This window comes from Macrobrachium rosenbergii, chromosome 44 (genome assembly GCF_040412425.1).
Source record: "Macrobrachium rosenbergii isolate ZJJX-2024 chromosome 44, ASM4041242v1, whole genome shotgun sequence".
NCBI lineage: Eukaryota > Metazoa > Arthropoda > Malacostraca > Decapoda > Palaemonidae > Macrobrachium > Macrobrachium rosenbergii.
The window spans coordinates 45,560,535-45,573,865 of NC_089784.1; the positions used below are offsets into that span (position 1 = coordinate 45,560,535).

Below are 13,331 nucleotides of genomic sequence, written 5' to 3' on the forward strand. Positions count from 1 at the left end.
CATGTTGGGGTTCTCCAATACCTCAGTAACTGTATTGAAGGCTGTGTGCATATGCTTACATGAGGGCACTTATTGTGAAACAACCTTGTCATCGTCGTTGTCTTCAGATGTTTCCTCGTCACTACCAGCAACTACAGCAGCTATCTCACTGTTGGAGAGTTGTTAGCCAGGGTCACCATCATTGTCATCCAGCCACTCCCATGTGTCATCTTCGGGAAGGTTGTTGCCTCCAGTCGTGAGTTGGGCACAGAAGTCATTGACTTCAGACCCATGGAAATCAATCATGCCCTCTTCTCCATTCAGCATACATTTCCAGGCATGGTTGACGGTCTCTACGGTGATGTCCCTCCAAACATCTGCGAAGTTGTAGATAGCAGACTTCAGCGAATACTTTCAAAGATTCTCAAGTGTCTGTCCCCGCATTGGAGGAATAATAACATGACCCTAATACAACCTTTATCACCAACCAACCGGGCTGCACTAGGATGGGCAGGCGCAGTATCCATGAGAAGCAAAGACTTCACCTGACGTGTCTGATGATGAATAACCTCCTTACAAAAACGATTATGGAACCAATCATTACAATCTTGGCAGTGAACCAAGCCTTCGCTGAATGATACCAAATACGACGCCTTTCAAATATATTCATCAGAAATTATTTCCCAGTTTACGACGCATGTTCTGGGGTTATGACTTAACGACGCCAATCTGATGGAAGAAATATGGCTACAAAATGGCAGGATTATAAAAATTTGGAGTTTTTTATGAAAAACTCAATAAAAATGCAGTTTACTTTGTTTTCAATACACCCAAAGCATTAAAAGTAAGGTTTTCTTAGGATTTTTTATGATTTTTGACAATTTTTCGGTTTACGACGATTTTTGGCTTACGACACAGCGTAGGAACGGAACCCCCGGCGTAAACCGGGGACTGCCTGTATAGTGAAATTGTACGTAGAATAAAGTTTGAATGATAAAATCTTGTGATCTGAACAGTTTGTGAGCATAGGTCTGTGTGTAGCCTGGGGTATAATAAAGAGACAAGTCATAATTATTGATAGCTCACTGTTCGTTTATGTTTGATCTGAATAGACTATTTGATTAAAGCTCGTCTTTCATGTGCATATGTTTAAATGTTATCACTACAAATTGGCATGTTTAGGATTAATATGAGAAGGGGAGAGGGTTCTCTGAATGCATAAACATTCAAGTATGTTATTGAAGAAATGGTTTAGCATTAATTACAATACACCAACGATATTGGGAACGTTGTCAGCCAACCACGTGCCACCCATGAGCATGTGCCATACCTTCACCGGTTGGTGGACAGATGAAATGAAACCAACTATAGGATGCCTTACCCCATTCATGGGCCCAGGTAGAAACGAGAAAGGTTATCAATGCTCTAAGATTAATTATGTGTTTTTAAGATGAAAATACTTTCAACGAAATGGTTAGAAAGGAACTATTTTTCAAATATCACTAACATCGAGCAGATATGGAAACATAGAGCATGCGAGTGAGACGAATATTGGAAACAGGTGATGGTTTTTTTATTATTTAGTAATAAGTCTGAAGATCTACAGACTGCAGGATTAGGCTGTTGTAAAGTAATGGGTTTGTATGGAAACAAATTGATTATAGTAATCTTCTACATGTGCACAGTTAGTGTTATAATTTTTTATTGCATTACAGAGGAAATAATAACGTGTGTTCTCCAACTTGATCACATGCGAAATAAATCGCAGTATACTAAAACAATCAAACGGTGGTGTGAAGAGCTGGAAATAACAGGAAGGTTGCTTTTCTGTCAGCGCTGGATTTTCATAATTTTGCAAAGCCATGAGATTAATATCAAGGTAAGCTGGTTGGACATCATTTATGGAGCCATAATAAAAAAGAAGTGTAAGAATGGAACAGTAGATTTTTTTATGTATAATAGATTAAAAGTTAGAAAGTCTCCATTATAGAACCAAATGGTAGACGATCTCATCTTTTTCGTAATTTATGTAATCCTCATTTTACATGTTTTAATGGAAGATCATGTAAGCATATTAGCTGAAAGATTGAAATTTTTCAAAAGTATACAGTATTTTTTCATAATTTCTACATGAGAAAGTGTTCAGGGTATTACGAAATGAGAGAATATTACCCACAAAAAATGAGGTGCTATTTAAAAATGACTGATTTATGTTAAGTTGTTTGTTTTCCCGTCCACACAATGAGTGACGACATCTCAAAGTGTCACTTAAATACGGAGGAAATATTTTTTTTTTTTTTTTTAGATTGGAACGGATAGTTCTAGATATCGACATTAATTCAGTTATTTGAGTCTTAAATATTCAAATGTAACAGTAAAACTAAATGCTCACAGTTATTGAGATTTTGAAGATCAACATGCTCCAATACTTCATTCCTCTAATTTCACTGAATGATAGTTTTGGGGTCAAAATGTGGGTAGTGTGGACGACCGAGGGACGTGCCCATAACTCATTAACAATGACTCTAAATGAAAAATTGCATAGAATAAATGTTGCTCAGCATGCCAGAACTTTCCAGAGTGGCTGTACAAGAGCTTGTAGCTCGTATGTGGGTTTAGCAAGATTATTTTCCTTTAAGTTTTGACAACTTCATAAAAGGAGGAAACTGAATGACATTGTTTCCCATTTTTTCTTAACACTTCACAGTTAAAGTGGGCACTGGAACTGCTAAGGTCAGTACCTTTCCCTGTGAGCTTCCATTGTTGTCATTGGTTTTGTTGTTATTCCCTCCCTTGTTTGGTGGTAGATACATGTAGTGGTGATGACTGAATGCTGTGAAAACTGTAGTTTACCCAATACCTGGTCTTTCTTTAAATCTTCAACTGAAAATTCTTATGGACACAGTCAAAGAATGTGGGAAAGGGTGGTAAATAAATAAATATGGGAAGTAGAAAATAAAACACGTACCTGAAATTCAGAAGACGACAGCAGAGAACAGAAATGAATTTGCTCATATTTAAATATTTGGAGATGAGAATATTCCATTTTTAGTTGTAGCCAAGATACTCCTAGCAAACTAAGGAACATTAAAACTGATGCTGGAAAACAGCATGATTGTTTGCAGCTGAAGCCTTCCTGGTGTTGCAAGTAAAATCAGCTAGGTCAAGTAAAGAAGAGTGTAGAGGATGTTTGTTTTGTAGTACATGTTATGCAACAAACATAATGAACTCACTTTGCATCTATGCCACAAGTCACCATTAAGATTTGGCAAAATAAACTTCACAGATGACATAACTTTATCTAAAAGTTTGAGATGAGAGTCAGCACCCGGAGACTACACTGGAGATTAGAGTTTTAAACAATGACAAGAAAAAGTTAAATCACTTAGAAATAATAGCTTCATCACGAAACATTCTAAAACACTTCTGCAAGATACCACCTCTTTTGAAAAATAGAGAAAGCTAAATTATATACATGCTTTTAAAATGCCATTTTCTTATCAAAAGTTACGCCTAAAATCTTAAGTCATACCATTTAAGTGTAAATAAGGATGTAAAGGCAGAATTGTTCTGGATTAACTAACTACAGGTTTATGATATCCGTAATTCTAAAAATCTAAATTTTTTTGGAGAAATTAATAATTTGCAATAGTCTGTGTGGATTCTAAGATCATCAGCTGATTGTGTTTTACTGACATCATCGCTGTCATTAGTTGCTGAATGAACTTAACTCAGAGATACTTTTCTACTTTATTAAATGAAGTACATGCATGATTTTGCTAGTTTCAAACATTGCCTTTGCCTTCAAAACATTTTGCAGCCTGCTCATTATTTGTTTCTAATGAATTCTCACACAAGCTTAGTTGAATGTCATGATTTTGGCTTTCTTCTTTCTTTTTCTTTTAGCCTTTTATTAGTTGAATGTATTTTGAAGGACTTTTGATTTGGCTTTGGGGTAGACCTGTGGTCTAACTGCCCTGCTAACCTCGGAAATGTTGCTCTTAGGCCTATTAGTTAAAAGCTAACTTACATGTGCCTTATAGGTGAAATCTGCTGAAATTGAGACCGGCATAGGAAGCCTAGTCTTGTATAATGCATAGAAAGCCTACTTTTGTATAATCTACCAAAAGAGAAACCTGCCCATTAAGCATATCCTCATGTTATCTACCGAAAATGCATCTCTCCCTATAAACGATATAATAGGTGATGAAATCATGTATCGGAACAAAATTTTAAGGATCACATGTTACACAGTATATAAGAAAGTTACAGTTGTTATTGATGCTGTATATTGTTTTATTTTACGGAGTGCAATTGTTGGAAATGAAATGTGCCTGTGTATTTAGAAGCAACCTTCAGTTCTGAAACCTGGAAAATATTCAAAAACCAAAATACAGCTTGCTGCCCCGGGGGTTTCTGATAAGGGATTGTGAACCTGTAGTATCATTCTTTGAGTTTTGGAAGGGTTAAGTTTCATACCCTAAGCCTACTCCACTCAATCGGTGCCAGGTCTCCATTCAAGGATTTTGCAACCACAGGCCTAAGGTGAGGAGAAAGTGAACCTGTAGTATCATTGAGTTTTGGAAGGGTTAAGCTTCATACCCTAAAGCCTAATCCACTCATTAATCGGTGCCAGGTCTCCATTCAAGGATTTTGCAACCACAGGCCTAAGGTGAGGAGAAAGGGTGCTAGCTAGAAGTGTAGAATCATTGGTATATGCAATCACTTTGTTCTCCAGACCTCACCTCATGTCACTAGTATAGATGATAAATAGCAAAGGTTCAAGAATCCTACCTTGAGGAACACCTGAAATGACGTTACTAAAACTAGTTCTTCCTTGGGCGAGTCGGTAGAGTTCTGGACTAGCACTCGCTAGGCCCGAGTTCGAGTCTCCGGCCAGTCAATGAAGAATTAGAGGAATTTATTTCTGGTGATGAAAATTCATTTCTTGCTATAATGTGGTTCGGATTCCACAATAAGCTGTAGGTCCCGTTGCTAAGTAACCAATCGGTTCTTAGCTACATAAAATAAGTTTAATCCTTTGGGCCAGCCCTAGGAGAGCTGTTAATCAGCTCAGTGGTCTGGTAAAACTAAGCTATACTTAACTTTACTATGCTGTCCAACACAGACCCTTTGGGTTCTACTTATTAAAAATTCGTTTAAATTATTAATAAATAATCTACCAATACCCAATACTGTAATCATAGTTTGATTCACAAAGTCAAAAGCTGACCTAAATCTAAACTGACCATGGGTGCCTCTCCACCCTTATCAGGAGCACTGTAAAATGGTAGATATTGATAAGGGTACATTACAAATACCATGCCCTTTACAAAACCCAAACTGTAATGCTGGTAGCAGGTTATAATCTTCAACAGACTTACAAAAACATTAGATGAAACAGAGGTAATTGAAATCAATTTTTATTTAGCATTATATAATATATATACGAGTATATGTATATATATATATATATATATATATATATGTATATATATATATATATATATATATATATATATATATATATATATATATATATATATATATATATATATATATATAATGCAAATTAGTTTTCTCAAAAAAAATTTCTGTTTTTAGAATTACGGATAAGATATCATAAACCTGTACTGTAGTTAGTTAATCCAGAACACTTCTTCCTTTACATCCTTATTTACACTTAAATGGTATGATTTTAAATTTCGGTGACTTAAAATTTTAGGCGTAACTTTGGATAAGAAAATGACTTTTTAAAAGCATGTATAAATTTAGCTTTCTCTGCTTTTCAAAAGAGGTGACATCTTGCAGAAATTTTTTAGAATGTTTCATGATGAAGCTATTATTTCTAAGTGATTTAACTCTTTCTCGTCATTGTGTAAAGTACTGTTCTCCAGTGTGGTCTTCAGGTGCTGACTCTCATCTCAAACTTTTGGATAGTTATGTTATCTGTGAAGTTTATTTTGCCAAATCTTAATGCTGACTTGTGGCATAGATGCAAAGTGAGTTCATTGTTTGTTGCATAACATGTACTACAATAACAAACATCCTCTACGCTCTTCTTTACTTGACCTAGCTGATTTTACTTGCAACACCAGGAAGGCTTCAGCTGCAAACAAGTGTGTTGCTTTCTAGCATCAATTTTAATGCTACTCAGTTTGCTAGGAGTTTCATCTTGGCTACAACCAAAAGTGGAATAGTTTATGCAGCAGTTGTAGAATATTCTCATTTCCAAATATTTAAGTATGAGCAAATTCATTTCTGTTCTCTGCTGTCGTCTTCTGAATTTCAGGTATGTGTTTTATTTTCTACTTCCCCATATTCATTTATTTATCACCCTTCCCTTTAACCTATCTCTTTCCAGGCTTATTTCCCTTTGGAGCCCCCATATTCTTTCACTCTATCCATAAGAATTTTCAGTTGAAGATTTAATGAAAGACCAGGTACTTACAGTTTTCACAGCATTCAGCCATCACCACTACATGCATCTACCACAAAACAAGGGAGGGAATAACAGTAAAACCAGTGACAACCATGGAAACTCACAGGGAAAGGTACTGACCTTAGCAGTTCCAGTGCCTGCAATTTTATACAAATCTCATTCTTCACTGTGCCCACTTTAACTGTGAAGTGTTAGGAAAAATTGGGAAACAAATGACTGTCATTCAGTTTCCTCCTTTTTATGAAGTTATCAAAACCTAAAGGAAAATAATCTTGCTAAACTCATATAAGAGCTACAAGCTCTTGTACAGCTGCTCTGGAAAGTTCTGCCACACTTTTCAGGGAATTTTGTTCACCAAAATATATTTTTCCCTTTTTAAAATAACATAGAAATCAAACTTTACAGTCAGAATAAGATTAACATGCATACAAACAATATATATGAAACTGGCAGAAAAATAACTTGAATTAACAAAATTTAATGAAACATTTTGAAACCCAAAACTATCATTCGGTGAAATTAGAGGAATGAAGTATTGGAGCATGTTGATCTTTAAAATCTCAGCAACTGTGAGCATTTACTTTTACTGTCACATTCAAATGTTTATGTTTAAGAGTCAAATAATTGAATCAATGTTGGTGTCTAGAACTATGCATTCCAGTCTCAAAAAAAAAAAAAAAAAGGAATATTTCCTCCATATTTAAGTGACACTGACATGATGTCACTAGTGGACGGGAAAACAAACCGTTTAACATAAATCAGTAGACTGTCAACTTTATCGAGATTGGGCTTAACTGTTGATGTCCCAGGAAAACATGGCAAGCTTAAGTTAAATTAAGTGAAGAAAGGGTTAAGTGAGAAAAGCTGAATAGAAAAAAAAAATACGAGGATTGAAAAAGGGTAGGACTAACAATCCAAGTAAAAAGGTGTCACTCAAGATGAATTTTAGCTTTTTTTTTTATCCTAAGTCTGTTATAACAGTCGTAGTGCTTCATTTCATGATGTTCTGCTTGTAAGAATGGGGGTTTTATTGTCATAACGTCTATTATAACTGATCATTTATATCATTATATGTCTTTTATAAAGATTAAACCTTTATAACTTCTCTTTATAGGCCTATTATAGACACTATATATTTATAGGATTCTATATTAAGGATTTGATCTTTATATTGCTATAGACCTATCATATAAATTGGATATTTATATCAGTATAGGTCTATTGTATGAAGCAAAGCTTTCTTTCAAAATAGAGCCATTGTGTTCAGTGTATATTTTAGAGAGCCCGACTTCGTGTCTCGATCCTACACCAAGATGGTGGCGATGGCTACATCTCCCGTAATGTTTGTTAAATTGCTATGCCCAATCTGCTCCTTTGTGCTGATTCTTCCTAATAGTGTCTTATCATCTGGAAATTCGGCACCATCATATAGGTTTATTTCTTCAAGTTTCATGTGGGTCTCTGATGTGGTTTGCTTTATAAAATGTAAGCTGTAAAGAAAAGAACACAGTCACTTTAGACCATTCAGTGCTTACAACTGAAAAAAGGGAGTAGGAGTGGTTGGACAGCAAAATTGAAGAAAGGAAATGGGAAAAGAGTAAAAATAAAGGCTCAAAATAGATGCAGCCAGGGACACTGCAAACATCATTACTAATGCAGTGTACTGTACCATGAGTGGTGCGACAGCACTATCCCCTTGTGAGGGATTTGGGTCTTTGATGCTGTATATGTTTGTATTGTATTTTATCAGTTAATCTTTCTTCTATTTTTTTTATCTTGGATATCTATATTATTTTGATCGTTTTTTACTTGATCTTCAAATTTTAGCTCGAGTAGCTCCTCTTGTAGACCAAGTTCTCTTAGAAGTATTTTTAGTACAAGTACTGTTGTATATATTATGATGTGCACACTCCTTACATCTTGCTCAGTGACAATCTCCCGTTCCACTTTCAATCTCTTAATCCTCAGTATGCAGACGTACAGTGCTATAGCAGTGTTTTTTGTGTGATCCTTATTTATTCCAATTTTTGCATTTTAGGGGTTAAGATACATGAAGTTTTATTAGTCAAATTTTTTAACTTTTAATTGGTGATCTTGTTCTTCAACCATTTTTTTCTTCTTTTAAAGAAGCTTCTATTTCCTAGCTGGAATATTACTTCATAAGTTTCAGTCTTGCACATTATCTTTGTCAAGTCTAGGAAACCCATTCTAGGTTATTCCATGTTTATGTAATAGCTTTTCATTCCTAGTGATATTTGGTTATCACTTTCTAGTATTAAGTCTTGACCAGTTCTTGTTTTCAAATAGTAAATGAAAATGGGGCAAGGCTGGACCCTGACTTAAATTTTTATTACCTCCAAGATTTTCAAGTTACTAAATGGATGCATCCAGAGACAGGCAATGACATGCTTGTGGTCAAAACAATTAAAATTCATTCAGGATGGGTTCCCTACATTTCACAGGGCCCTACAAGGCATGCAGCAATACAGCTGTCTTTTAAAATGCAACTGCCCTGGCTGATCCATCTGAATATTCACCTAACCTTCAGCGCCTCAAAGGTCTTTAGTCCATTAAGATGGGTGTTGAGGTTATGCCCCATGCCTCCATCACATTTTAAGAGCAGAATTATTTTATATATATCTTTATAGTCTTTATTGTAAAGACTTTTGTTGGAGAAGAAAAATTAAACTAAGAGAAGGCCAGACTACAATTGTCAAGACACTATAATTATTAAGCCAACAGCTAAGCTTCTTTGGCTGTCATCCTCTTAGTACCCTAATCTTCAAGCATTGCAGGGTCTTTGCCCCCTTACAAGCCAGTTTTCTTTTCACAGCACAATTACACAGTATGGTACTAAGTCTTCTGATACAAAGACATAATTTTGTTTACACACCAGGGAAATTTTACCTCGTGCTCTAAAGTCGTCGTTAGGCATCAGCAGCTTATTAATCCTATTTCAGAATGCTGCCACAGTTATTTATTGTAAATCTTCACACCCAAACACATTGCGGAGTTTGGAGTTGACAAGCATACATAAATTAGTAAATGAATGTAATAAAATACTGTATTAGACATGCCCATCAGGTGACTCAAATGTTTGTTTTATTAGGTTAGTTTTAGTTGAAATTATTTTAAATAATACCCAAGCTTTTTAATTTTCATATTCCTTTTTAATTTACATGTGTACATTACTTTTGCAGACATACATTCAGCGCAACAAACATCAATGTGTTGATGTTGACTCCTCGGGGCATCCATGCAAGGAGAGATTGCTCTCCACACTTTATCACGGTTATCAGGAAAAACTTGCTTTTTCCAGCTTCGAAGTAGTGAGTTTAGATCTGCATGACTTAAAAAATTACCTGACACAATATAACTTATCTAGAGTGTATTTAAATTATATATTTCCACTTATCAATAAAAAATGATACAAGCACCACAGTACTTTTAATGAACCTTTAGCATTTTAAAAAAATAACATGCAGGATTGGAAGCACAAAAATAAAACAATATTTTTAATCACAGATTTTTTTATAATGATTCAGCCTATTTGAAATAAATTTTTTTTACTTTAAAATAAAAAGTACAGCAGTTTGAGAAATAAATTTTCTTATAAACTTTAAGCCACTATTCTAATATGGCAAATTCCTTAAATCATGATTTCATGCCATATTATTTAGATTTTTAAACAGCCTTGGGAAAATAAATAAAAAAAAAAATCAAATCAGCTGCTGGAAAGTCCTATGGGATGGCAGCACTGGCTGGTGGGCAATAAAGCCCTAGCTGATTTTTTTTTTTTTTTTTTTTTTTGCCACTCACTCATGGCACTTCAGACCACTGGCGACTTGGAGACACAACCCGAAAGACACACATGCCACTTGTTGATTTGGGTTTTCCAAGATGAAGTGGCTACTGGGAGAGTTGTTTGGCTTCAAGCAGTAGATGCATCTTACTGGACAGCCTTGATGGAAGTGCAGTGATCACATAATTGGACCATTCCTCCTACACCACCAAGTAACACTGTCCGTACATCCACCAACTGAGGAAGAAGGCCTGAAAAAATTTTTTCTATAGTATGGCAAAATTTAGTAGTATTACATTAATGAACATACACAAAGTTGGGATTATCACATATAACTATTATAAACTGTTCCTTCAATTCTAAAAAGTAATGTTACTGTTCTTGACAAGATTTTTTACACTTTGTCGTCTGTCCTTTGGCACTACTAATTTATGTAAAGTACATAAAAATAAACTGACTTATCATCACACCCTTATGACTGGTTCATTTTCCTGACTGAAGTGTCAGTAGCACCACATAAAATATCTAGGCTGCACTGATAACTTGCTCAGTATTAAAAACATCCACTCTGATATAAAAGACGACTTAAACACTATATTTTCTTTTAAATGATGCCAGTATGAAAGGTGCAAGGTCAACCTCTCTCATTCACCCTCCTAAAACTGCACAAATCACGTGCTATGCATACCCAAGAGACCACATATGACCAGCACGGTGCAGATGGCTCACCATTGAGTGTGGAATAATGACTGACCGCACTGAATGTGGGTGAAGAGTAGTGTTGTTCTACCTCTGCTTGGCCAGGCAAACTCACTCAAGTATTGGGTTAATGTTAGTGTTGTGAGTTGATTTCTTTACTGATATTTGAGGGTTGGGAAAATGGTAATAAGCCAACAATGTTACCACAAAAATCCATAATTTTCACCTAAATCCATTAATCTATAAGATGCCAGATTTCCATGATGCAGAGTCCAATCAAACCAACCTGTTGTATGAAGTGAAAAGGAAACTATACCCACATGCCTGCCTGTTCTTGTACAAAAACATTCATTTTCAGTAAAGCCCATTCATTACAAGATACCTAACTTAGAGAGAGCACCAGGCACTGGCCCCTAAAAAATCAAGTTCTTGCAACATGTCAGTCTCAACAAACAAATTTGGGATCCTTGTCAGAAGGATAGTACTAAATATCCTTGAAAAGTGGGACTTTCAATGAGTGGAAAGTGAATCTCCTTTTAATGAATTGTGTGTAATCTCCCTAAAGAAACATGGAAAAGAAAAGAAAAGGCTCAAATTCAATATTTTCAAGAAATTCAGAACGGATAGATTTCATTTCATGAATAGATTCCCTGGATTGGATAACAGTGCTACTGAACAGAATTTATAACAGACTTAGACTCAAGCTAAACAAACTAGTTCACCACCTGGATCATAAAATAAAGTCTCATTCAGATAAGTGATTGGAATAACAAAGATGATTGTGTAATAAACCTCTCAAACAAAGAACTGGACCAAATTCTTAAATGTGCTTTATAAAGGCTACAGCTTATCATATTCTATTAGTGATGACATTTCGTGCACAATCATCATCTCAGAGATACCCATACTGGAAAAGGAAAACACAATGAATTTAGCTAAAGGCCTTTTCTTCAGCTTACTTCAAATACCTAATAAAATAGTTAAATTTCCCAAAATGGTTTGCATTATTCACGAAATGAAGAAAGATAAAAGTTTGCACATTACTAAAGCTGACAAATCTAATTGTTTTGTAATAATGGATAAAATTAGCTATGTTGAAAAAATGGAAAACTTATTACCCGATTCTAGTACTCACAAAAATAAAAAATTTACAGAAAGACCCATTAGCTGATGTCATAAGTTTCAATTCTAAAATAAAACCTATACTAAAGGAATTTGGTTCAATAAGAGAGAAAGTGTCAATGATCAGGCCATCCTTACCTTACACGTACGGATTACCCATAAAATAGATTTTCCTATTCGGCCCATTACCAGTTCAACCGGTTCTATTAGTTATAAATTTTCTGAATATCTAGTTAAATTACTACCACCTAGTCTCAGTACTATTTCAAATAACCATTTACAAAACTGTTGATTTCTGTGCTAGACTTTCCCATATTGAATTATCCAGTAATGACAAATTAACCAGTTTTGATGTGACATCTTTACTAGTTCCTATTGATGACTTACTTCAATATTTATCACAACATTTGGACTTGTATAATCAAGAATTACCTACCAATGCTGTTATTGATTTATAATCCCTTTGTATAAAAAATTGTAAATTCACTTTCAATAGTAATTTTTATGAACAAATATTTGGTATGGCCACTTTTGTCTACTATTTACATGAAATTCTTTGAGTCTAGACTTATTCCAAGAACTCTGTTCTGTAAGGTGTTTTGGCTTAGATATGTAGAAGATTGTTTTTGTATAGTAAAAGAAAATGTAAATATTCCTGATTTCTTGCAAACAATTAATAATCTTGTACCATCCATAAAATTCACAATATATGAAGAAAATAATTGTATACCATTTTTGGATGTCCTAGTTATTAGAGATAACACCAATTTTTGTTTTAAAGTATATAGGAAGTCCACGAATAAATTTCATATATTCATTTTTACTCTAACCATGCTAAACAAATTAATGTGTCAAGATTTTCCAGTATGTATCTTAGAGCTCTTAGAATTTGTAGTCCTGAATTCTTGGAAGAGTTTAAAATCTTTGATAAAATAGGAGATTCATTATGTTACCCTTCATATTTTTTAGAACTTTGTAAAAATAAAGCAAAAAAAGACATACTACAATCCAACGAGTGTTAACAAAGAACTTGAGAATATTCTCTGTTTACCATTTCATCCTAATTTCATTCCAGCAGTACCCATTTTAAAAACTATTTATATTAATTTAGTAATTAAATATAATAATAGTTTGAGAAATAAACTAATTCAGAATAGCCCACCCAAATCAAAACAATATTGTATACAGTATTCCTTGCAAAGAATATAATAAGATTTATATTGGTCAAACATCAAAAGAACTATAAGTAAGAAGCTCCCAACACAAATATCCTTTGTGTTGATCCTT

General features: G+C 34.5%; 2 protein-coding genes across 8 annotated transcripts in view; one reads left to right on the forward strand and one right to left on the reverse strand.

The window, feature by feature from the left end:
* The window catches only part of LOC136829557 (RWD domain-containing protein 3-like), a 100,948-nt gene extending 91,090 nt beyond the window's left edge, over positions 1–9,858 (forward strand). For 3 of the 4 annotated variants that reach the window (XM_067088401.1, XM_067088400.1, XM_067088402.1), the window contains exons 5-6: positions 1,695–1,858; positions 9,622–9,858. In XM_067088401.1, the coding sequence (XP_066944502.1) occupies positions 1,695–1,858; positions 9,622–9,849 (392 nt within the window). In that variant the 3' untranslated portion in view covers positions 9,850–9,858. The remainder of the gene's footprint in view (positions 1–1,694; positions 1,859–9,621) is intronic. The other variant, XM_067088403.1, reaches the window with a different exon arrangement.
* Positions 9,570–13,331, reverse strand: part of tws (protein phosphatase 2 regulatory subunit tws) — a 214,005-nt gene continuing 210,243 nt past the window's right edge. For all 4 annotated transcript variants that reach the window (XR_010850422.1, XR_010850423.1, XM_067088397.1 and 1 more), the window contains one exon: positions 9,570–10,474. The gene's annotated coding sequence lies outside the window, so the exon portion shown is untranslated. The remainder of the gene's footprint in view (positions 10,475–13,331) is intronic.